A 23,405-nucleotide genomic window follows, 5' to 3' on the forward strand; every position below is an offset into this window, starting at 1 on the left:
TGTCACTAAGTCTAAGATGTGTCTCTTGTAGGCAGCATAGAGATGGATCGTGTTTCTTTATCCAGTCTGTGACTCTCTGTCTCTTTATTGGTGCATTTAGTCCATTTACATTCAGGGTAATTATAGATAAATAAGTTTTTAGTGCTGTCATTTTGATGCCTTTTTATGTGTGTTGTTGACAATTTCATTTTTCCACATACTTTTTTGTGCTGAGGCGTTTTTCTTAGTAAATTGTGAGATCCTCATTTTCATAGTGTTTGACTTTATGTTAGTTGAGTCTTTATGTTTTTCTTGGCTTTTATCTTGAGTTATGGAGTTGTTATACCTTTTTGTGGTTACCTTATTATTTACCCCTATTTTTCTAAGTAAAAACCTAACTTGTATTGTTCTATATCACCTTCTATCACTCTCCATATGGCAGTTCTATGCCTCCTGTATTTAGTCCCTCTTTTTGATTATTGTGATCTTTTACCTATTGGCTTCCATGATTCCCTGTTATGTGTATTTTTTTTTTTAATTAATCTTAATTTGTTTGTTTTTGTGATTTCCCTATTTGAGTTGATATCAGGACGTTCTGTTTTGTGACCTTGTGTTGTGCTGATATCTGATATTATTGGTTCTCTGACCAAACAATATCCTTTAGTATTTCTTGTAGCTTTGGTTTGGTTTTTGCAAATTCTCTAAACTTGTGTTTGTCTGTAAATATCTTAATTACGCCTTCATATTTCAGAGAGAGTTTTGCTGGATATATGATCCTTGGCTGGCAGTTTTTCTCCTTCAGTGTTCTGTATATGTCGTCCCATTCCCTTCTTGCCTGCATGGTTTCTGCTGAGTAGTCTGAACTTATTCTTATTGATTCTCCCTTGAAGGAAACCTTTCTTTTCTCCCTGGCTGCTTTTAAAATTTTCTGTTTATCTTTGGTTTTGGTGAGTTTGATGATAATATGTCTTGGTGTTTTTCTTTTTGGATCAATCTTAAATGGGGTTCGATGAGCGTCTTGGATAGATATCCTTTCGTCTTTCATGATGTCAGGGAAGTTTTCTGTCAGGAGTTCTTCAACTATTTTCTCTGTGTTTTCTGTCACCCCTCCCTGTTCTGGGACTCCAATCATCCGCAGGTTATCCTTCTTTATAGAGTCCCACATAATTCTTAGGTTTTCTTCATTTTTTTAAATTCTTTTATCTGATTTTTTTTCAGCTGTGTTGGTGTTGATTCCCTGGTCCTCCAGATGTCCCAGTCTGCATTCTAATTGCTCGAGTCTGCTCCTCTGACTTCCTATTGCATTGTCTAATTCTGTAATTTTATTGTTAATCTTTTGGATTTCTACATGTTGTCTCTCTATGGATTCTTGCAACTTATTAATTTTTCCAGTATGTTCTTGAATAATCTTTTTGAGTTCTTCAACTGCTGTATCAGTGTGTTTCCTTGGCTTTTTCTGCAGTTATCCTAATTTCATTTGTGATATCATTAAGCATTCTGTAAATTAGTTTTTTATATTCCGTATCTGATAATTCCAGGATTATATCTTCATTTGGGAAAGATTTTGATTCTTTTGTTTGGGGGGTTGGAGAAGCTGTCATGGTCTGCTTCTTTAAGTGGTTTGATATGGATTGTTGTCTTCGAGCCATCAATGGGAAACTAGTTTTTCCAGAAAATCCGCTAAAAAAAAAATGCAGTCAGACCCCTATCAGAGTTCTCCCTGTGGCTCAGGCTATTCGGATGTTAATGAAGCCACCTGGGGAGGGTGGGGGAGGGAACAGAGAGATAGGAGAGTAGCACCTCAGAATATAGCCAGAGTTGCTTGTCTTGCTTGGAATGACTATTATATCTGAGACTCCCGCGGGGCGCGTCGCCTATGTGTGCTGGCTGTGTGGAGATTGCCCCCGGGGGGTCTGGCCCGCTGGAGTCACAGTCAGATCCTCCGCTTCCAGCCCCACGCCCAGCGTCAAGGCTCCCCTACTGGGACGGTGCACTCTCGACTCCAAAATCAGTCGCTGCCTCCTGGGGACTTCTCGTCCCTCCAGCCGCGTGGCCGTGCCCCTCTTGTAAACCAGTTGGGCCTCCTCCCGGGGTTAGTTCAGATGGGTAGAGCAGCTTCACGTGCTTGTGCCGTGACCGAGTGTCCCGGCTGGGAAGCTGTTCTCCCCGCTCCAATACCAGTCGCTGCCTCCCGGGGACCTCTCCTATCGGCTGCGTCCCACGCCGCCCGCGCGACTCAGCTGGGCCCCTTCCTGGGGTTAGTTCAGGGGGGTGGAGCAGCTCTCCGTGTTTATGTCGTACCTGCGTCCAGTCCAAATCCCGGCGAGACGGTTCCCCGGCTGGGACGCTGCTCTTCCTGCTCCAAGACCAGTCACTGCCTCCTGGGGACTTCTCCTACCAGCTGCGTCCCACGCTGCCCACGGAACCGGCTGGTCTCCCTCCCGGGGTTAGTTCAGGGGGGTGGAGCAGCTCTCTGTGCTTGTGCCGTACCTGACTGGTACGCTGGCTCCAGGCTCTGGAAACAATCGCTGCTTCCCCGTATTAGTTCGTTCTCCGTCTCTAAATCTGTGTTTGTTGTTCAGGGTGCGTAGATTTTTATGTATGTGATCGATTCACTTGTTTTTCCGTGTCTTTGTTGTAAGAGGGATCCGAGGTAGCGTCTGCTTAGTCCACCATCTTGGCTCCGCCCCCCGATAGTGTTTTTTCAACTCTTTTATATCTTATTTTTTGTCTACTTGTTCTATCAGTTATTAAGAGAAGAGTGTAAAAAATATCCAGCTGTATTTGTGGATTTGTCTTCTCTGTTCTGTTAGTTTTGGTTTCATGTATTTTGAAGCTTTGTTACCATGTGCATATTCATTTTGGATTATTATGCCCTCTTGATAATTGACCCTTTTGTCATCATGAAATGGTAATATAATGACCTTGTTTCCCTTTATCTCTGGTAATATCCTTGTTCTGAATTCTCCTGTGTTTACAATTAATAAAGTCACTTAGGTTTCTTACGCTTAGTATATTTTCCATCCTGTAACTTTCAGACTATTTATTTCTTTGTATTTAAAGTGAGTTTCTTATGGGTAGTAATATATAGCTCTTGCTTTTTTATCCATCTGATAATCTCTTTTAATATGTATGATTATACTATTTACATTTAATATTACTATCCTTGTGATTGTGTTTAAAGCACCATCTTGCCATATGTTTTCTGTTTGTCACATCTATTTTTGTTTTATTTTTCTTTTTTCCCCTCCTCCTTTTAGATGAAGAATTTTTTTAGTATTTTATCTAATTTGTTAACTTATTAACTATACCTTTTTTTCTTAAGCTATTGTTCCAGAGTTTATGGTATACATCTTTAACTTACCCCCTTCAAGTAATATTATACCACTTCATGTATAATGTAAGAACTTTATAACAGTATACTTTCATTCCCTCATCCTGTTCTTTGTGGTATTATTTTCATTCATTTTAATCCTCTAAATGCATAATATATTGTTACTGTTTTTGTCTTAGTTAATTATCTTTTAAATAAAAAATGAGCAAAAAATATCCGCTCTATTTTCCCACACAGTTACCATTTTGGGTACTCTTTTGAACTTTATAGATCCAAGTTTCCATCTGGTATCATTTTCTTTGCAACTGAAGAATGTTCTTAAACATTTCTTGTAGTACAGGTGTGTGTGTGTGTGTGTGTGTATTTACATATATATAAAAAAAACCAAACACAGTGCCGTCGAGTCGATTCCGACTCATAGCAACCCTATAGGACAGAGTAGAACTGCCCCATAGAGTTTCTGAGGAGTTCCTGGTGGATTCGAACTGCTGTGGCACTTAACCACTACGCCACCAGGGTTCCCATATGTATATATAATGTGTGTGTATGTATATATATCTCTAAGAGAATTTGTCACTAGTAGACCTGTTGTGATATATATATAGAGAGAGAGAGAAATTTATCTCAAGGAAATGATTTATGCAGTTCAAGAGGCTGGCAAGTCGCAAGTCAGATGTCAAGCTGAAGGCTTCTGACTCACGTAGCTGCAGGGGCTGACAAACTCAAGGTCAGCAGGTCAGCTGGCAGGCTGCTAGCTCACGGACTACGGAGTCTGATGAATCCAAGATCAGCAGGTCAGATAGCATGCTGCTGGCTCACAGACCTGTGGAGGGTGACAAATCCCAAGATTGGCAGGCAGTATGGCAAACCACTGGCTCAAGTCCCACACACCAGAGTTCAGATGATGATGAGCCAGTTGCAGGATCCAGAGCAAGCAAGCAAGCTTTGTGAGAACTTCCATATGTATGTTGCATGCAGGCCATACCCCCAAGGAAACTACCTGTACAACTGATCATGTCAGATCACATCATAGAGGATGACCACATCATTACAAAACTGCCACACTACTTACATAACTGCCAAAGCACTGAAAATCATGGCCTAGCCAAATTGACACACAACTTTAACCATTACAACAGGTCTACTAGTGGCAAATTCTCTTAGCTTTTGTCTAAAAAGTCTTTATTTCACCTTCACTTTTAAAAGATACTTTCTCAGAGTGTGCAATTCTAGATTGGCTGTTTCTTCTCTGTAAATATGTTAATAAAGGTGTCACTTCGGTATCTTCTCATTTATGTGGCTTATGATTAACAGCAAACTGGATGACTTAAGACAGAGTAATAGAAGGTATCCAAAAGAAGCACAGAGAAAAAGAAATTAACAGAGCATCAGTGACCTGAGAAATAATACCAGTCTAATATATATCTGATTCGAATCCCATGACTAACAGTGGAAGTCCTTTGCCCCTTCCCCCCACTTCCCTTTATTTTCACTTTTAATAGAATGTTAGCTCTTGTTTGATGAATTCTGACTTGGGAGGTAAGAGACAAACTCATATGTTGAGAGTAGGAAGAAGGTGTTGGGGCTTGAGGAGAAAGGAGGTTTGAAAGAGGTAATTAGAATTCTGGTTAATTAGAATTAAGTGTAGCATGGCCGCCCAATGTCGAAGGCTCCAGGCGAATAGAGACATGGACTTAGAATAGTGCCATTCGGCTGTACTGATTCTAGATAGGACTTTGAGAGACAAGGGAACTCTTGAACCATCATTCTTTTCACAAATATTCGCAGACCATTCTTCAGAAGGTTTAGATCAAGGATAGTGAATTTGCTGTTCCTGTCTCCTGTGTATGTGGCAAATTTCATTAAACAGTTAATAGAACTCTTTCTTTCTGGGTGTTCCAGTCACCTATTATCAGTTGATTGTTGTGATAAAACCAATTTTTCTTCACTGCTAATTGACCACATGACATGAAATCATGATTATTATAGATTACTAAACCAGAGTTTGGGCCATCCCTGTATTTGAGGGTATCTTAGGTTTCTCTAGGACAATTTAGAAACTAAGAAAATGACCAGCTTTCTCACTGTTTTTTGTTTGTTTAAATATATATGACAACATTTGCCGATTGAACATTTTTAGGTGTACACTTTAGGTTTCTCACTGTGCAGTCTAAATTCTGAAATCTAATAGGCTTTTAGAATTGTTCACAATTGACTTTTTGACCTTATTTCTTTTTCTGATTTTATGCATTTTGAATGAGAATTAGATTTTGCTAATGGATCGCAGTTATATACCTGTCAAAATTTCATGGTTTAACATTTTATTCATCTCTGATTCTTTGTTAATTTATACTTTATAGATAGAGCCTTAGCAAGTTAGTAAATTACTCATTTGTAATGTAGAAGAATGTTTAAACTCATGCTCAGTAAAAATGATTTCTTTTTATGTTATTATTATTATGTTTTATTTTTACAGCTGGGAAAAGCAGATACTGTCTCTCACAAATTCAGAAGGAAATCAAAAGTCAAGGAAATAATAAAAAGTGGAGAAACAACCAGTACTCATAATATGACCTGCTCTTCCTTTAGTTCTTTGTCAAATGCAGCATATGAAGAAGATTATTATTTGGATACTTCACAGGATAGAGGAGACAAAGGATTAAAGAAATTTTCCCTCAATTCGGAACTTTTGGATTCTGAATTATTCACAGCACTGCCCATGGTTAAGAAGCCCTCAAATTGCAGCATGTCTGCACCTTCTTTGTTTGCTGATAACAACTTGGAAATTTTTTACCCTTTTCCATCTACTCCAGCCCCAGCTGCCAAAGAAATCTCTGTAGCTTCTTCTTTGTCAGAAGAACCTACTGAACACATGCATTCAGATCTCATGGAGGTCTGTAGTAATGAAACTATATCAGTGTTGTCTTACAAAATTTGGAAAGATGATTGTTTATTGATGGTCTGGTCGGTTGCTAATAAGAGTCATTCAGAATTGAAAAGTGCTAACTTAGAAATTGCTCCTGCAGAAAATTTCAAGGTAAGACAGTGAATGGTTCACCATATCTGCCTTATATGGATAGTGCTTCCTTATTGTTTCTGCAGATGGCTCTTCTGATGAAAAAAAAAATTTTTTTTCCACATTTTTCTTACCCTCTTACAACAAAAGCAAACAGTATAACAAATTTTTTTATTACTCAGAGTGGGGAAGAATTGCTCAAAAGAGACAGATAAAGAAGGAAACATGATAAAGATTGTATTGGGGAAGGCCATAGATATAAAGTGAGTTTTGATAGAGCATAGTAGTTAAGAATGTGGTCTCTGGACTCAGACTGCTGGCTTTGAATTTTGCCTCTGGTATATATTAGCTGTGTTACCATGGACAAGTTATTTAATTGCTTAGTGGCTCAATTTCCTCATCTGTAAAATAAGGATGCTAATATGGCGTTCCTATTAGCTGTACATTAAATGAGATAATGTCCGTTTATTGCTTACGGCCTACACGGCACATGTTAAGTTTTATTATATTATTTTAAGGGTGTATTTTTTGTTCTTTTCAGGTGCTCTTTAAATGTTACATTCATTCTTGTCATAAACACCTAAACAAAATTCTTGTGTCATTAAAAAAAAAAAAAAAAGCTTACATAAATTCAGGAATATCAAGGAGTAAGAATATTGAAGGATAAATGTGTATACTGTTAAATTTCTCTTTCTCTCACAGATTTATTGTGTACTTAGTACATGGGTATCAGTTCTTCCTCTTTCATAGTTCCAAGAGTCTGTCATTGTGATTTTTGGAAGTAAGGCTTATTGCATTATTGTTTGGATGCCCTTGGTGAAGTTATAATGAGATTTGACCAGTATATCACACTTTTATAAAACTGAACCGGTTTCTTCTTTGAGCTAGAATGTGTTGATTGTTACATTGCATGGGCCACTAAGTGGGCAGAAGTTTCTGACTCCAGATGTGTATTACAGTGAATCACCAGTGAAACTTAAACACAAACAAAACCCAACCTAGTTGCCTAAGCCCTGCAGCCAGAGCTTGAGTAGGGGTGGAGGAGGAGAAGAGAACACACCTGTATCTTTTTTTTTTTTTTAATTAAAGCCCCTAGCTATAAAAATTTGGTGCCAACCAGGATTGAGAGCTACAAGACTAGAATTTAGTAGTCTTTAAAAAAAAATTATAAATAGGTTTTGATTATAATGCTATTTGTTACATAATTTGGACCTGTGTACTATCGTTTCTTAAGTATGTGTGCTAGGGAGTTTTTCTTAGGTGAAGTTGTCAGGCATCTTTGCATTATAGTTTGTTATTAATTTCTCACATTGGTATGCTTTTTATCACTTCAATTAAATGGAAAATTGGTATCCATATAATGGTCTGTACTGATCCTTTTTTCAGAACTTATATTACTTTCATTTACAGATCACTGAACAACCTGAATGCTGTTTGCCAGTAATGGAAGCAGAAAGCATGAAAAACTTTCAACATAGTGTGCAGATGGAAGAACCTTTTACAGAAGGGACTGTTTCTGGTTTTGTAAATTATGAAATGATAGATAGTCATTCTGCTCAGCTGGAATTTTCAGTAACCGTATCACTACTAGATTTTATTAGGTAAATATTTTCTGTAATGTTCATTCAAGTTACTCATTCAGCAAATGCTTATTGGGTATCTTCTCTGGACAGACGAATGATGCCAGGTTATGACAAAAATAGACACAGTCCCTACTTTCAGGGAGCTTCCAGTCTAGGGAGGGAGACACTGAACAATCACATCAAAGCAGTCATAATTATTCATTGCGCTATGAAGGGAAAGTAAGTGGTACAATGAGAAGTTGTAACAGGGGACCTGATTTAGCTGGGGTCAGTTGATGATCTGGGAACACTTCTGAGAGGAAGTAACATTTAAACTGAAATAACTTCAAAGATTATTCATGGTTTTGTTTTTTTTTTAAGTTTTAAAAGTTTGTCTCAATTTGTATTTCATTCATCTGATTTATTCTTTCATAAAATCTGTTCATTAAGCTTTAGAGATCTTCAAGAAACAACAGTTACTAACTTTTTATTAAGCTTGCATTAAGTTTTTAGCATTATATGCAGCACTGTGCAGTGTTATCAACACAATTGAAAATAGTCTCTTAATTATTCTGCTCTTTTAGTTTTATAACTATATTGTAATGTGTTTGAACATTTTTTTAAGTAAAGGGTGTCTGAACCAAGAATGCAAAATAATATCTAAAATTTTTAACCTCTGTACATCCACTTGTGTTATTTACATTACCATGATTTTTGCTCACGCTTTACAGCCTTTCAGTAAATGTATTGAAGAATTTGTCAGACTCTATTTATACCAGTGATGCTGCATAAGATAGAATCCAGCCTTCAAAAAGCTTACATTCTGTGGCTGTGAAGGTATATTCCATAGCAGTGAGTGTTAGTAACTTTAAGAAGCACAGTACATGTAACATAAACAGTTCTGTGCATATTAATGAAGTCATATGTATCTTTTTTCCTGATTATAAAATCAATATGTACTTATTATAAAAATTCAAATGCTATAGAAAATGTAAATAGAATATAAAAGTTTCCTAAAATCCTACTTGCACAGATACCCAGTTAACTATTAGACCTTTAGTTTCATGAGCCTTTTTTTTTTTTTTTAATACATTTGCTAAAATTCTTTCTGTTAGTCTAATTTATACAAGGTACTGGGTCTTTGTGTTCCTACTCTTTTACATGACTCTGATAGAGTATCTCATTATCCCAAATACAAAGTATACATGAAAGAAAAGTTGTATATTATATTTGAAGAATTTGTGAAATTGTTAAAATCTACTAGAAAGACTAATAGAAAAGACATTTGCAATTTAATAACATCTGCTTTCACTATTTTATTTCATTGGGTTTAAAAACATAAATTTTGTGGGATCTAGATTTATGTTTTATTAGAAATGTGTTTATTTGCTTATTTAGAATCATTTTATTCTTCTGGGCATAAATCTAATTTTGAAAATTATTTTCAGACCATTAAAAATCTCAACTGAAGACTTTGGCAAACTTTGGTTATCCTTCGCAAACGATGTGAAGCAAAATATAAAAATGTCAGAATCTCAAGCTGCTCTGCCTTCTGCCCTAAAGACCCTGCAACAGAAGCTGAGACTTCATATTGTTGACATTATAGGTTGGTATAGTTATAAAAAGGCAGCGCTGTGTTGGTGGGGACTTTCTCACAATCGGAGCACACATTAACTCTGACGAGGTCAGGTCTCTTAGAGCTGTGTTCCCTGTTAGAAGAGTCTTTCCGATGAGTGTGTTGTTCAGACTACATTAAAGAATGTAAAATTTTTGTTTTGTTGCAGGCAATGAAGGGCTGTTGGCCTGTCAGCTGCTCCCATCTGTCCCCTGCCTGTTGCATTTCCGAGTTCATGCTGATGTATTAGCCCTGTGGTTCAGATCCTCCTGCTCTACTCTTCCTGACTATGTACTGTATCAGTGTCAAAAAGTGATGGAGGGGTCCTAGCAGAAGCTCTGCTTATGTTTTACTCCATCACAATAAAAGGTTTACATAGATAGTTATTTACCAAAGTAAAAAGAACTCATGGTACTTATGATGAAAATGGGGATTATTATGAGTTGTGGTTTTATGTCCCTTATGATTCCTGGTCAAAAAAGTTCCCCAAGAAACTGTAACCTTAACCTTTTACTCAGGATTATACAGTATGTTTGGGTCTAAAAAAGTGACCTAAGCTAATGTTATAAACTGCTAATGATTTATATATCACTTAGTGTAGAGGGATTGAAAATATTTATTTTATTATAAATAATTTTATAGCAGATTTACTGTAGTGCTAGCTGATTTGTAGTAAAGCCAAGTCTCAGTTTTATGCTTTAATGGAGAGGAGACATAAAATTGCTATCCCAAACCTAATTCATATTTGGCTTTGGAATGCAGTATATCCTTTGTGGTGGGCAAATCAGTATTTTCAGTTATGTTTTGCTTAGATTGGTGTTGAACTAAGTTGGGATAGCCCACACTGGCAGTTGTATAGAATCCATGAGCATGCTGGATATTGGGGGGAATCAATCTGTGATAAAATGTTTTTATTATAGGGAATTTGTCACACATAGTTCCATATAATTTGACTAAAAATTTGTTTTCCAACTGCATTTATTTTTAAAATTCAAAGTGAATCACTATATTCTCATTTTAAAAACTCAGACCCATGTATTAAATATTATCATATAGAAGCAAAATCCATAAGAGCACACAGTACCAAAGCAGACAAATATAAAAGGCCTTTTGAGTTATGGCAAATAGTTACCACTTAAGTTCTTTTGGCCAATTTAAATTTGGGCTTAGATAAATGGCAGAGCTATACTTCCTGGCCTTTGAAGCCTCTGGTACTCAAATGGATATAGCCGAAGCAATGACTCTCTTAAAGTGTACCATACAGCTTCTTCAATAAAATATGTCATTTTCGTGTTATAGTTGTGCCTATGTGGCCTCAGTCAGAATTGTTATCAGTAAAAGAAGAGAGTAAGCTTAATGAATGATGCACCAAAATATTGAGATTGTACATCAATTTTAAAAACTGAAGTAGTATTTTACAAAACCTTATGGTGCTATGGTAAATATTTATTATTTCACTTTTGCTCACACTTAGCCATGGAGACTATTCAGTAATGTAGGTTTAAGTCATTGCAGTTAATCCTCCGGTTAATTGGCACTGTTTATCACCTTGGTCAGGAATTCTGGTTTTAGGTTATCTCATTAATCATAGCTAATCAGAGCTGATAGATTTCATTAGTCCATTGTGTCTTAGAATATTTCCCTCAGAGAACAAAGACAGTTTTTTTTTTATGATTAATTTTGTTATTCATTTTGAATTATAACATCTTGTTAATTTCATTCTTTTAAAAACATACAGTAAAACCTTGCTACAAGAATAATGATAAGTGACTGGAATTTCCTGCAGTGGTTCCTCCTTTTGAATAGAAAATTGGACTCACCCCCAAGCTCCCAGCAGTGTCATGGTGAAGGGAATGTGCTGACTCTAGGGGTATGGTGGACACTGGCAAGGTGGCCTCATCACTTTGCTTTTATTCCTACCTCTGCCAGCAGCATCCTTCTCCTTAGCTCCTTACCTGAGTCTGCTGTTACTCTGACAAAGAGAGGAAGTCCCCTCTCACTTTGCAAAGGAGTGCAGCATTGTGGCAAAGGAAGTGCTCCAATTTTTGTGTGTCCATCCTTCCATGTGTTTGCATAGCCACTGAGCCTGGGTCAGGTGTGGAGCAGTAGGTGTAAGATGCCCAGCAAGCAGATGGGCAGCTGGCTGGGAGAGATCCCACCGAGCTCATCTGCTGCTTTGTTTCAGGGTGTGTTCATGAGTGGCATCAGCAGCTGTCACGATAGACATGCTTGGTGTGCAGAGCCTTCTATGACGGGAGATGTGTAATGGGAGGTTTAGGGCTGGGAGCATGATTTTAGGGTCAGCCAAAAGGAATGATGGTGTCACTTGTGTTCTTTCTGAACCTACTAAATAAAAAGCAAGATGACAGGGTTTCTAACTGAAATGTTTAGCAGAATGTTTACAATGTTTATATTTTTATAATTTCAAAAACAAACAACTAATAGAAAAAAGTAGATTTTAAAGAGCTTCAGTTTATATTCTGCCTGAACTCAATGTTTTAAATTCTAAATCAGGCATCACCAACCTTTTTTGAAATGTAGGACATGTAACTTAAAAATGGGGAGAATGATTTTTGTGTGTAGACTCCTTCTCTTTACCTTACAGTTGCAATTTAGTCAAGTGAATGGAGCAACATCTGGGGCACGAGCTGTGGTGGGAATGCTTAGCTCTGAGTTCTGGGCCAGGCATCTGCTGAGAATGGAGATGGCAGCAAGTATGAATCTGGGAGAGAATCAAGGGTAGCCAGGGAAGCCTTATGGGCAGGTGGAGGAGGAAGGGGCAGGCCTCCTGACCTAATGGTCCCTGTGGAGGCAGGCAGATCAGAGACTCCAGGCAAGATGGGATCCTTCTAGAGAAACTGCCAATGGGACCTGAGCAGCTGCTAGAGCGCTCACGTGCCATGCATGCCAAGCACAGCATATGCTCTGCCCAGGACCCTTATTTTAAACAACATTCTGCCACCTACCAAAATAGTTGTGGTTAAAGTGCAGTATTTTGTTTTTCCTTTTATGTCATTAACATTTTAAAATATTAAGCTATTTGCCTTATATTTTTATGGATAGATGTGGTCATTGTGTCATGATTGTGAGCCACTGAAAGTGTACCCGAACCTATTCATATGTCTTTAAGGCGTTTTGCTGTGTTAAGATTTTAACACGGGAAAAATGCAAGTGAATAACTACAGACACTGATTACCTTACTTTGGAGTTGAATTCTGTAATTTGAAAAGTTCATTTAAAAATGTAATAAATACAAAGTGATCTGTACTTTTTTTTTGATCTATATATTCTTTATTATCTAAATAGCTGAATAATAAGTAATACCATTTAATTTGATAGGCGTTACCAAAAAAAAAAGAGCAGAAGCAATTGGTATGGAGTGGAAAGAATAATTTACTTATTACAACCTTGAAGAATCTGATCTAATCGGTTAAAAGTAAAGATACTGATATTCCTGTGTGATGTTCAGAGAGAGCTTTGTGGGCCTCGAGCAGGTTAGAGTGTGGACTAATCCTCAGGGTGCCTGTCCATATCACCTGCTTTCATCCTCACAGACCAGAGCATTCAAAGCAGTGTGTTCTGCTTCTGTAATGCCTCAAGGTGCAAGAAACACAGTAAACCAGTTGGAAACTCAGTGACCAAAGAGGCTGAGTGTCCTTGCCATCTTTGTGTTGTGTGTTCTTATACACAGCCAGATCAGAAACAGAGTTTGAACCCCAGTGACTTATATCTCTTGTTGGCTGCAAATATAGTATAACAGGAAAAAAGTTTTGAGACTTGACCCATTTTGGGGGGCCTGTCAGAAAAAGATATTTAAATGCACCACACTCATGGTAGTAATTGAAAAGGTTTGTTTAAAGGTAGGAGTGGCTGCAGCCAAATGGGCCAGGGTTAACGGTTGTATGATGGTTACTTGTTCATGTGCGTGCATAATGAGAGACTGAGCTTTCTATGATTAGGAACCATGTGTATTTTTTTATTGTAAAAATATATATAACAGAATATTTGCTGTTTCAGCCTTTTTTCCTGTAAAAATATGTTTTATTAATTAACTGGCTGCCATATGTCCTTAACACTTTGTCCTCTATGATTGACTACCTCTTTATGTAACTGATTTTTTTAATGTACAAATATATATAACAAAACAATTGCCATTTCAGCATTTTTTAAGTGTACAACTCAGTGACATTAATTCCATTCATCACGTTGTACAACCATCACCACTATCTCTTTCCAGATTTTTTTCATCACCCTCAACAGAAACTCAACATGTGTATATTTTTATGTCGTTTTGCCTGGTACATGACAGGCACTCAGTTATTAATGAATGACTAGAAAGACCTGGCCACCCAAAGTCAGTGATCCTGCAATTGTTTTATTAATTTCCAAGAAGAAGTAAAGAAAAGCCATCTGGTCTTTTTTTTAAACACCCTGGCCATTTAATGGCGTCCACGTGCCGAGCACTGTGGCACCAACATCCAGAATTGCAGGAGAAAGTCAGTACGAAAAAGGCTCTTGAGAAAAACCATTACAAGAAAGGAAATGAGCACCACTAAAATCAAAGTGTCATAATGCTTAAAGTACTAAATAAAAATGCTACATTTTTAATAACTTTAAAGAAAAAAAGGAATGCTTCAAGGGTCTCTCTGCTTGGCCTATAGCGCTTCTAGGGCCTATGAGACATAGGGGTGGGGGCCTTGCTGTGCCCACCCCCTTTGGTACACAGGCAGAAGTGAACTGACCACGCACCTTGACCCTGAGGGCTCTTGCTCACTGTGCTCCACAGTCAAGCTCTGGCCAGTGAGATGCACAGGAGTGGCTGGGGACAAGGACACTCCTCTCTTCTGGGCTCTGACAGGGTGCGACCTGCCCCACAAAAAGTGCGAAGGTTCTCTGTCCATCCTGGGGATGCGCAGGGAAGGACTCGCGTACACTCTTCATATACTCTATGTCCCATTTTGCCTGAACATAACTCTAACACTTCTTTTCCCCCCCTTGCTGCATTGCCAACAGGCAGCGGTCCCGGGACTGGGCAGCCTCAGCCTAAATCGTGGCACATGGGTTGTTCCTTCCTGAAGGCCTGGTTCCCACAACAGGACTGCTCGTCTGCTGCAGCCGCGCCTCCCCAGTGTTCAGCTTCACAAGCACCTTGGTGGGCTGCTTCTCCATCTTGGGCATGCAGTGGCCCAGCAGCCAGCCCATGAGGTCCTTGAGCGTGGGGTTGGGCCCCAGCATCAGCTGGGGATAGCAGGGCTGGCTCCCACACCCAAATAGGACAACGTCAGCGATGATCTGGATCTCCGTCATCGCCTCCAGCACCTTCATGCCCTTGACCAGCAGGCTGACCAGCGACAGCCACAGGTCTGAGGGCTTGGCTGTCAGCAGCCACCACTGAAGGCCCTGGGTGAAGGGCACGACCTTTGGTGCAGGTCGCCAGGGCGCAAGGTCCCTCAGGGAGGCTGTCAGTGGGTTGTGGTAGATTCAGTCCAGCATATCCAGCTTGCACACCAGCTGGATGCCATCCTTCATGCTGGTCCAGGGCCAGAAGGGCATTTCGATGGCCTCGAAGTGCAGGGAGGACTCCCAGCACTGGCACCAGGCCAGCAGCAGCCAGATGAGCAGCATCTTGCAGCCGCCCTGCAGGGTCTTGCAGTGGTAGATGAGGATGGCATCGCCAGTCAGGTGCCCAGGAGTGCCAGCTCCCCCGCATTCAGGGACAGGGCCTGGCCCCCGTGGTTGTACACCCGTAGGATTTAGGTGATCATGAGCTCATAGGTGTCCTGCTTGAAGGGCCGCGAGATGGCTAGGAGCTAAATGTATGAGAGGTCCCCTCAGGGCCACCTGGGTGGGCTCCAGCTCTCTGTCAGCCTTGGCTACAGCAGTACTAGCAGCCTCAGGATTGAGGTGGGTGACCACACACTCCGACTATCAGCTGAGAGTCTGGGAAACAAATCTGTTAGGAAGGGTATGTGGTGATAGTTGAACAACATGATGAACATAATTACATGTGAAGATTGTTAACTGTAGAAATGGCAAATGCTTTTTTACTGGACGCCTCCTTTCTCCAAGGCATCTGGTCTGGTTATAGATATAAGTCAACAGAAGGAAAATATGCCAGTTTGTACCAGATGGAAGAGAGGAAGCGTGACTGCTTGATGAGACCTCTACCAGCCTGAAAGGTGTCCTAGGGTGAAAACACAAAGTTATAGTAAAGCAAGAAGAAAGATTTTATTTGACTTACGTGCAAAGAGGCAAAACTGGGAAAAGACAAGCATGCTGCCAGAGCTGGTCTGAGTCCAAGAAATGTTACAGAATCATCAGTATATATTAACATTACAAATGGGTAAAATCATTGAAAGCTTCACCCTTTCACATGGCTAAAAACTGCTAAATCACTGTGATTCTACATTTTGAATTGTCTTTATTAATAATCATTGGTACAGGCTTTAGTGACGACAGTCTGGAGGGTCTTCACTGGTCCAACAAATCTTACCATTCACTAAACACTAATAGAAAAACGTAAGAGTGGAAAGTATGTGGGTCTTTTGTGCTCTGTTTATGATTTGTTTATGTGAAAGTTTCCCTAAAAGGTGTTTTCCAAGATTGTCCTTCCTAACTATTGTTTTTATACCACAGGGCTCAGTGGATGTGTTATTGTGGGTCCTTATGAGTCCAGCTCCAGCTGGGTAACATTCTTTATACTCAAGGACAGGGATAGTGGCTTTGGTTTTATCTTTTAAATCAAAGTTAGGTCTTATAAGACTGTGCCATGTCATTTAAGAGATACTCCCTGCAAGTGCAATGTGATTACAGATGAAATTATGTTGGAGGGGGGGACTTTTTTGTGTTATGATGTTGTTGTTAGTTGCTATCCAGTCCATTCTGACTCATGACAACCCCCTGTGAGCAGAATAGAACTGCTCCATAGGGTTTTCAAGGCCATGACCTTTCTGAAGCAGATCACTGGGCCTGTCTTCTGAGGTGCTTCTGGGTGAGTTTGAAGTGCCAACCTTTAGGCTAGTAGTCAAGTACCTAGACGTCTATAAAGTTTTATTGACCTAAAGAACTTGTACTAGGACAGAAAGGAGTGGACATTTGATCAAGGAAGTTAAAGATAAAGAGCTAATGAGTATGATAAAGCAGCCTTACCAGGCAAATCAGCAACACTTATTTCTTTAGAAAAGTGAGTGCTATGATAATGAGAGGACCACCTATACTTTAATAACATCAACAGCATTAGGAAAGCTCAAAGGGAACAGGCCCTCTGGGATAAAGTGGCAGGAAGGTTTGAGTTACTTAACAGATGTGTTTTGTATGCATTGCACAGAAAGCTTTTTATGGTAGGTGCATGGATTCAAGGTAGGAGTGCACCCAAAAGGTAAGTCCCAGAGAGCTCCAAGAAGTTACGGATGGTGGCCCCTACAGAGAAGATGGGGCTGGGAGTGTAGAGAGTACAGATGATATCAAACGTGATGAGTTTCCTGAACCACCTTTAATGCTGAAGAAATAGTGGGTCCTTGTAAATGGTTGCAGCTAGATTGTGGGTGGCTTTCCAAGGAAGGGAATCAATTTCCTTTAGTTATTTTAAACTGTTTTGCTAAGTGGATGAGTACCTTTCCTTCACAAAAGCATTAAATTGCCAACGTTACTAAATGGCTGGCCTCAGGAAGTTTTTCCCTGATGAGATCTGGCAGGACCTGTACCAAATGGATAGATGAGAGCCCAGAGATTGTGTTTCTGTGAGAGAAAAATGCCTAGAAACCAGATTAATTGCACATCTTCACTCCTTATATTCCCTCATTGTCCATCAGTTTGTCAGACTATGGTGGCTTGCACCTTGCTGTGAAGCTATGCCACTGGTACTTCAAATGCCAGCAGGGTCACCCATGGTGGACAGGTTTCAGTGGAGCTTCCTGACTAAGACTAGGAAGAAGAACTGGGTGATCTACTTCAGGAAAAAATTGGCCAGTGAAAACCTTATAAATAGCAGCAGAACATTGTTTGATATACTGCTGGAAGATGAGCCCCTCAGGTTGGAAGACACTCAAAATACTGCTGGGGAAGAGCTGACAACTGTTGAAGGGTAAAAAACATCATAAAGTTTAGTAAAGCAAAAACAAAGTTTTATTCGGCATATATTCAAAAAGGCAAAAGAAAGCGACAAGCATGCTGCCACAGCCATGCCTTTCCTAGTCCAAGGAAATATAGAATAAGCAAGAATGGGAAAATGGACAAGCATGCTGCCACAGCCATGTCTTCCCAAGTCCACAGAGTCATCAGTGTATATTAACAGTACAAAATGGGCAAAACCACTGGAAAACTTCACCTTTTCACAGATTGTCTAGAAATTGTGATCCTACGTTTTGAATTGTCCCTCTCAATGATTGGTATGGGTTGCAGTAATAACAGGAGGGTCTTCACTGGTCCAACAAATTTCCATTCACTAAATGTTAATAGAAAAAGATAAGAGTGGGAAGTCGTTTGTGTTCTGGCTTATGTGAAAGATTCCCTGAAAGATATTTTACAAGATTATTTTAGCTATTGTCTTTATACATCAGAGCCCAGTTGTTGTGTCCTTGTGAGCCCTTGTGAGCCCAACTCCAGTTGGGTCACATTCTCTATGCTCAAGGACAGGGAATAATGATCCCAATATTATTTCCTAAATAATTCTTCAAAGTACAGTTGACCTTAATGATGTGGGTAAAACTTTGAGGACCTTCATTTGGCGATGTGGCATGACGCAAAATGAGAAGAAACAGCCACAAACATTCATTAATAATTAGAACATGGAATGTACAAAGTATGAATCTAGGAAAATTTGAAGTTGTCAAAAATTAAATGAAACACTTGAAGATCAATATCTTAGGCATTAGTGAGCTGAAATGGACAGGTATTGGCCATTTTGAATCAGATACTCATGTGGTGTACTATGCCTGGAATGACAATTTGAAGAGGAATAGTATCAAATTCATTGTCAAAAAGAACGTTTCTAGATCTATCCTGAAGTATAACACTCAGTGATAGGAAGGAAGACCAGTTAATATGACTATTATTCAAATTTACACACCAACCACTAATGCCAAAGATGAGGAAACTGAAGATTTTTTACCAACTTTTGCAGTCTGAAATTGATCTAACGTACATTGATAATTACTGGTGATTAGAATGTGAAAGCTGGAAACAAGAAGGATAAGTTTTTGGAAAATATGGCCCTGGTGATAGAAATGATGCCAGAGATCACATGATAGAATTTTGCCAGACCAGCGACTGATTTTTTCAACAACATAAACTGCGACTATACTACTATACACGTGGACCTCACCAGTTGGAAAACACAGGAGTCAAATCGACTACGTCTGTGGAAAGAGGCAATGGAAAAGTTCAGTATCATCAGAACAAGGCCAGGGACTGACTGTGGAACAGACTATTAGTTGCTCATATGCAAGTTCAAGTTGAAGCTGAAGAAAATTGAAACAAGTCCACGGGAACCAAAATACAACCTTGAGTACATCTCACCTGAATTTAGAGACCATCTCAGGAATAGATTTGATGCATTGACACTAATGACCAAAGACCAGATGAGTTGTGGGATGACAACAAGGACATGATACATGAAGAAAGCAAAGGGTCATTCAAAAAAAAAGACCAAAATGTATGTCAGTAGAGACTCTGAAACTTGCTCTTGAACATACAGTAGCTAATAGAAATGGAAGAAATGATGAAGTAAAAGTGCTGAACAGAAGATTTCAAAGGGCAGCTCAAGAAGACAAAGTAAAGTATTATAATTAAATGTGCACAGACCTGGAGTTAGACAACCAAAAGGGAAGAACACGCTCAGTATTTCCCAAGCTGAAAGAACTGAAGACAAAATTCAAGCCTCAAGTTGCAATATCAAAGGATTCTATGGGCAAAATGTTGAATGATTCAAGAAGGACCAAAAGAAGGTGGAAGGAATACACAGAGTCATTGTACCAAAAAGAATTGGTTGATGTTCAACCATTTCAGGAGGTAGCATGTGATTAAGAACCAATCTTACTGAAGAAAGAGGTCCAAGCTGCACTGAAGGCATTGGCGAAAGACAAGGCTCCAGGAATTGACAGAATACCAATTGAGATGTTTCAACAAACAGATGCAACGCTGGAATCACTTACTTGTCTATGCCAAGAAATCTGGAAGATGGCTACCTGGCCAAGTGACTGGAAGAGATCCATATTTGTGCCCATTCCAAAATGCCATGATCCAGCAGGATGTGGAAATTATCAAACAGTATCACTAATATCACACGCAAGTAAAATTTTGCTGAAAATAATTTCAAAAACAGTAGTCCATCGACAGGGAATTTTCAGAAATTTAAGCCGAATTCAGAAGAGGATATGGAATGAGGGATATCATTGCTGATGTCAGATGGATCATGGCTGAAAGCAGAGAATACCAGAAATTTACCTGTGTTTTATTGACTATGCAAAGGCAATCAACTGTGTGGATCATAATAAATCATGATTTTTTTTTTTTTTAACATAGCGAAGAGTGAGAATTCTAGAACACTTAATTGTGCTCATGTGGAACCTGTACGTAGAGCAAGCAGTCATTCTGAAATCAGGAAACATATGTGTTAGGGTTGTATCCTTTCACTATATTTATTCAATCTGTATGCTGAGCAAATAATCTGAGAAGCTGGACTATACGAAGAAGAATGTGGCATCAGGATTGGAGGAAAACTCATTAACAACTTTCGATATGCAGATGACATAACCTTGCTTGCTGAAAGTGAAGACGGCTTTGAAATACTGCTGAAGGTCAAAGACTACAGCCTTCAGTATGTATTACATCTCAACATAAAACAAAAATCTTCACCACTGGACCAATAAGCAACATCATGATAAACAGAGGAAATACTGAAGTCAAGGATTTCATTTTACTTGGATTCACAATCAACACCCATGGAAGGAGCAGTCAAGAAATCAAACAACGTATTGCATTTGGCAAATCTGCTGCAAAAGACTTCTTTAAAATGTTGAAAAGCAAGAACGTTATTTGTTGCACATAGGGTTGCTGTGAGTCGGAACAAATTCGATGGTACATAACGACGATCCTTATGTGACAAGTAGAAAGGATAGACTGGGTATTTAAGGAATGGAGGCAAGGCATAGGTATTCTTCTTGTTGTTGTTAGGTGCCGGCGAATTGGTTCCGACTCATAGTGACCCTTTGCAGAACAGAACGAAACACTGCCTGGTCATGTGCCATGCTTACAATCCTTATGCTTGAGCCCATGGTTGCAGCCATTGTGTCAATCCACCTCGTTGAGGGTCTTCCTTTTTTCCACTGACCCTGTGCTTTGCCAAGCATGATGTCCTTCTCCAGGGACTGATCCCTCCTGAAAACATGTCCAAAGTATGTAAGCAGTTTTGCCATCCTTCTAAGGAGCATTCTGGTTGTACTTTTTCCAAGACAGATTTGTTCATTTTTTTGGCAGTCCATGGTATATTCAATATTCTTCTCCAACACCACAATTCAAAGGCATCAATTCTTCTTCGGTCTTCCTTATTCACTGTCCAGCTTTCACATGCATATGATGCGATTGAAAGTACCGTGGCTTGGGTCAGGCACACCTTAGTCTTCAAGGTGACGTCTTTGCTCTTCAACACTTTAAAGAGGTCCTTTGCGGCAGATTTACCCAATGCAATGCATCATTTGATATCTTGACTGCTGCTCCCATGGCTGTTGATCGTGGATCCAAGTAAAATGAAATCCTTGACAACTTCAATCTTTTCTCTGTTTATCATGGTGCTCATTGGTCAAGTTGTGACGATTTTTTGTTTTCCTTATGTTGAGATGCAGCCCATACTGAGGGCTGTGGTCTTTGACTTCATCAGTAAGTGTTTCAAGTCCTCTTCACTTTCAGCAAGCAGAGTTACATCTGCATAACGCAGGTTGTTAATGAGTCTTCCTCCAATTCTGATGCCCCGTTCTTCTCCATACAGTCCAACTTCTCGGATTATTTGCTCAGCATACAGATCGAATAGGTATGGTGAAAGGATACAACCCTAACACACACCTTTCCTGACTTTAAACCAATCAGTACCCCCTTGTTCTCTCTGAACAACTGCCTCTTGATCTATGTACAGTTACCTCATGAGCACAATTAAGTGTTCTGGAATTCCGATTCTTCACAATATTATCCGTAATTTGTTATGATCCACACAGTTGAATGCTTTTGCATAGTCAATAAAACACAGGTAAACATCTTTCTGGTATTCTCTGCTTTCAGCCAGGATCCATCTGATATCAGCAATGATATCCCTGGTTCAGTGTCCCCCTCGTATCTGTCAGTTTGTCGTACTGTGGGGGCTTGTGTGTTGCTGTGATGCTGGAAGCTATGCCACCAGTATTCAGATACCAGCAGGGTTGCCCACGGAGAACAGGTTTCAGCTGAGCTTCCAGACTAAGACAGACTAGGAAGAAGGACCCGGCAGTCTACTTCTGACAAGTGTTAGCCAGTGCAAACCTTATGAATACCAGTGGAACGTTGTCTGATATAGTGCTGGAAGATGAGCCCCCCCAGGTTGGAAGGCACTCAAAAGATGACTGGGGAAGAGCTGCCTCCTCAAAGTAGTGTCAACCTTAATGACGTGGAAGGACTAAAGCTTCCAGGACCTTCATTTGCTGATGTGGCACAACTCAAAATGAGAACAGCTGCACACATCCATTAATAATCGGAACCTGTAATGTATGAAGTATGAATCTAGGAAAATTTGAAATTGTCAAAAATGAAATGGAACACAAACATTGATATCCTACACGTTAGCTGAAATGGACTGGTGTTGGCTATTTTGAATTGGACAATCATATAGTCTACTATGCTGGGAATGACAACTTGAAGAGGAATGGTGTTGCATTCATCATCAAAAAGAACATTCAGGATCTATCCTGAAGTACAACGATGTCAGTGATAGGATAATATCAATACATCTACAAAGAAAACAATTTAATACAACTATTATTCAACTTTACATACCAACCACTAGGGCTAAAGATGAAGAAATAGAAGATTTTTATCAGCTGCTGCAGTCTGAAATTGATTGAACATGCAATCAAGATGCATTGATAATTACTGGTGAATGGAATGCGAAAGCTGTAAACAAAGAAGAAGGATCAGTAGTTGGAAAATATGGCCTTAGTGATAGAATCAATGCCAGAGATGGAATGATAGAATTTTGCAAGACCAAGGACTTCTTCATTGGAAATACCTTCTTTCACCAACATAAACGGTGACTATACACATGGACCTCACCAGATGGAACACGCAGAAATCAAATTGACTACATCTGTAGAAGGAGATGGTGGAAAAGCTCAATATCATCAGTCAGAACAAGGCCAGGAGCTGACTGTTGAACAGATCATCAATTGCTTATATGCAAGTTCAAGTTGAAACTGAAGAAAATCAGAGCAAGTTCACAAGAGCCAAAATATGACCTTAAGTATAAAAAAAATCGCACCTTAATTTAGAGACCATGTCAAGAATAGATTTGATGCATTGAACACTAGTGACCGAAGACCAGACGAGTTGTGGAATGACATGAAGGACATCATATATGAACAAAGCAAGAGGTCATTAAAAGACAGGAAAGAAAGAGAAGACTAAGACAGATGCCAGAGGAGACTCTGAAACTTGCTTTCGAACATCGAGCAGCTAAAGCAAAAGGAAGAATTGATGAAGTAAAAGAACTGAACAGAAGATTTCAAAGGGCGGGTCAGGAAGACAAAGTAAAGTATTACAATGACATGTGCAAAGAGCTGGAGATGGAAAACCAAAAGGGAAGAACATGCTTGGCATTTCTCAAGCTGAAAGAATTGAAGAAAAAATTCAAGCCTCGAGTTGCAATAGTGAAGGAATCTA

At 39.3% G+C, this 23,405-nt stretch overlaps 1 protein-coding gene and 1 pseudogene across 6 annotated transcripts in view; one reads left to right on the top strand and one right to left on the bottom strand.

Annotated features, from left to right (window-relative positions):
* Positions 1-12,773, top strand: part of AP4E1 (adaptor related protein complex 4 subunit epsilon 1) — a 127,789-nt gene extending 115,016 nt beyond the window's left edge. For 4 of the 6 annotated variants that reach the window (XM_003420520.4, XM_064295205.1, XM_023539487.2 and 1 more), the window contains 4 exons: positions 5,790-6,350; positions 7,740-7,930; positions 9,340-9,497; positions 9,676-12,773. In XM_003420520.4, the coding sequence (XP_003420568.2) occupies positions 5,790-6,350; positions 7,740-7,930; positions 9,340-9,497; positions 9,676-9,836 (1,071 nt within the window). In that variant the 3' untranslated portion in view covers positions 9,837-12,773. The remainder of the gene's footprint in view (positions 1-5,789; positions 6,351-7,739; positions 7,931-9,339; positions 9,498-9,675) is intronic. The other 2 variants (XM_064295204.1, XM_023539489.2) reach the window with 2 other exon arrangements.
* Positions 12,774-14,549: 1,776 nt separating this feature from the next.
* Positions 14,550-23,405, bottom strand: part of LOC100672665 (uncharacterized) — a 35,908-nt pseudogene continuing 27,052 nt past the window's right edge.

Source organism: Loxodonta africana, chromosome 12, assembly GCF_030014295.1.
Source record: "Loxodonta africana isolate mLoxAfr1 chromosome 12, mLoxAfr1.hap2, whole genome shotgun sequence".
Lineage (NCBI taxonomy): Eukaryota > Metazoa > Chordata > Mammalia > Proboscidea > Elephantidae > Loxodonta > Loxodonta africana.